Source organism: Myotis brandtii, unplaced genomic scaffold (genome assembly GCF_000412655.1).
Source record: "Myotis brandtii unplaced genomic scaffold, ASM41265v1 scaffold819, whole genome shotgun sequence".
In the NCBI taxonomy this organism is placed as follows: Eukaryota; Metazoa; Chordata; class Mammalia; order Chiroptera; family Vespertilionidae; genus Myotis; species Myotis brandtii.
The window spans coordinates 45066-47425 of NW_005371320.1; the positions used below are offsets into that span (position 1 = coordinate 45066).

At 66.8% G+C, this 2360-nt stretch overlaps 1 protein-coding gene across 1 annotated transcript in view; it reads right to left on the reverse strand.

The window, feature by feature from the left end:
* The window catches only part of TNFAIP2 (tumor necrosis factor, alpha-induced protein 2), an 11094-nt gene extending 10562 nt beyond the window's left edge, over window positions 1-532 (reverse strand). The window contains exon 1 of the mRNA XM_014531617.1: window positions 1-532. Within this exon, the coding sequence (XP_014387103.1) occupies window positions 1-334 (334 nt within the window). The 5' untranslated portion in view covers window positions 335-532.
* Between the last annotated feature and the right edge of the window lie 1828 nt (window positions 533-2360).

Below are 2360 nucleotides of genomic sequence, written 5' to 3' on the forward strand. Positions count from 1 at the left end.
CCCCCCTCCCCGGCTTGGCTTCAGGCTTGGCTTCAGGCTTGCCCTCGCGCTCCGCGGCGCCGGACTGGCCCTTCTTCTTCTTCCCTTTGGTGAAGATGCTGAACATGCCGGCCAGGCCTTTTGGCTTCTTCTTCTTCTTTGAAGCCTCCTCCTCATCCTGGGCCACCTCAGCCTCCGGGAGTGGCACAGGGTCCTCAGAGGAGGCCTCGGACATGGAGGCCTCTGACTCCGCCTCTGACGCGGAGCGAAACTTCAGGGGGCTTCCAGGGAAGTCAAGGGCCCCTGGCACCCGCTGCTGGCCAGGCAGGCCCTGGAAGGTCATCGTCTGCAGCATCGCCCCGCCTCAGGCCTGCGATGGGCGAGGGGAGGGGAAGGACGGGGTCAGGTCGCAGCACCAGGCGTGTGGCAGCAGTAAGTGGGCTTGCTCAGTCGTCCCCGGTGTGGCCGCCAGGGCTCTGGCCTTCTCCTGGCCCTCGTGGGCACCAGCTCAGCTCCCTCCCTGGACACAGGTTTCTCAGCACCCACAGCTCCCCCGTCCCCACCACCACCACCACCACCACCACCACCACCCCCCCCCAGCACCACCAGGCAGGGACCACCACCGCCTGCCTCCCAGCTGGAGGGGCCTCCCTTCACTTGCAAAGCTTCCTTGACAGCCCACCCTCTGGGCAGGGGCTGCAGAGCATGCACCCTGGATCCCGGGGCCTGGGAAGAGACAGCATGGCTTCGGTCCCATGGCACGGAGCACGGACCGAGGTCCAGAGGGGCGCGTAGCAGCGAAGGCTGGCTGAGGCAGAGGCCCAGCCCGGCACACCCTCCATCTTGCCCAGCTCTTCTCTGTCTTGTCTGGCTGTGGGGTCCCAGAGGGACCCTGTGAGCAAACATGGAACCACGAGGCAAGCAGAGCCCCCCTATCCTGGCTGTGGGACTCAGTCTACAGACACCAGAGCCCCCCTCCCACTCTAGGGGGGAGGACTTTGGAGAGCCACCCACGTGGTGAGATTGGGGCTGCCTGCTTCTCCCTGCTCCAAACGGGGTGATGTCACCATCACAGCAGCTTTCACTTTCTGTGCCTTCCCGGGTGCCCACCCATCTCTTCCTCATTCCCACTGGGGGGGGGCGGGGGGGAGTCCTCATCTCACAGAGAGGACGCAGGGAGGCTTAAACGCCCCTACAGTCAGCAGCGTGAACTCAGAACTCATCCCCTGCCTCCGGGTCCCCCACCACCTTGCAAGCTGCACCCAGAAAGGCAGGACCCCTGTGCCCAGCAGCGTTTGGCCGCCGTCAGAGCGAGGCCAGGGTCACGGAGGGGAGCATGGTTGACCCCAGGGAGCGAGCGGGGCAGAGCTGGGGACGGGGAGCAGACGGGGCCCGGCCTTCCTGGGAACTGGGGTGACCCATAACCATAGTGCCTTCTTGCCACCCAAGAGTAAATATACCCAGTCATGACGCACGCAACGCGATGACTTAGACGGCCCCTGCCGCAGCCCCGCCACGCGGGTGGGCTGCCCACCATCCAGGAGAAACCGAGGAGTGGGTGATGGGGAGGCTGCGGGAGGCTCAGCTTAGGCCGTCAGACCTTCCGGAGCCCCTGCTGCCTCCCCACCAGCCCACACACCTGTCTCCCCGCCTCCCCCCCTCCCCCTCCGGCTGCTCACCCAAACCCCTGAGCTCGACCAGAGCCACTCGGGGGCCAGGGCACCTGGGTTGTTCCACCTCCCACTGGCCTCTCCAGATGCCCTGGGCAGGGTCCTCCAGAGCTTCCCGTGCCCCTGGGCCTGGCAGTCCCACTGCAGAGCCCAGCAGGGGTGCTCTAGGGCCCCCAGACCAAGGTCCCCATTTCTGCCTTCCCACCCACTGCCCCAGCGTCCCCTCCCAATCCACCCAGTTCATGCCACGCACCCAGAGGAGCTGGTCTGGCCATCTGGCTGGGGTGCTCAGGGCCACCCCAGGGCCTCCCCCACCTCTGCCCTCCTCCTGGGGTGAGGGAGAGGCCATCCTGACCAGCAGGGCCACCAGCCTCGTCTCTGCAACCTCGACCCCATCTCCCTGTTCCCACACAAGCTGGGCTCCTCTGACCACCAGACCCTGCTCTGCGGGTCCCCACGTGGTCCCCGCCTCCTCCCCTGGGCACAGACTCCTTCTCAGGGCCCTGCGGCCCCCAAAGACTGCAGGCCCAGCCCCACGCGGGGCCAGGAAGGGTGTGGGGGTCTGTCAGGCCAGCAGGGAGGGCAGGAGAGGCATTCGATTAGGCACAGCCCTGGCTGGGCAGTGAGGGGAAGAAGGGGCCGCCCAGTCATACTGTGTGGCAGCCCCCCCTTCTCCTCAGGCCCGCATCCCCCTCCTGCCCTCCTGCCCTG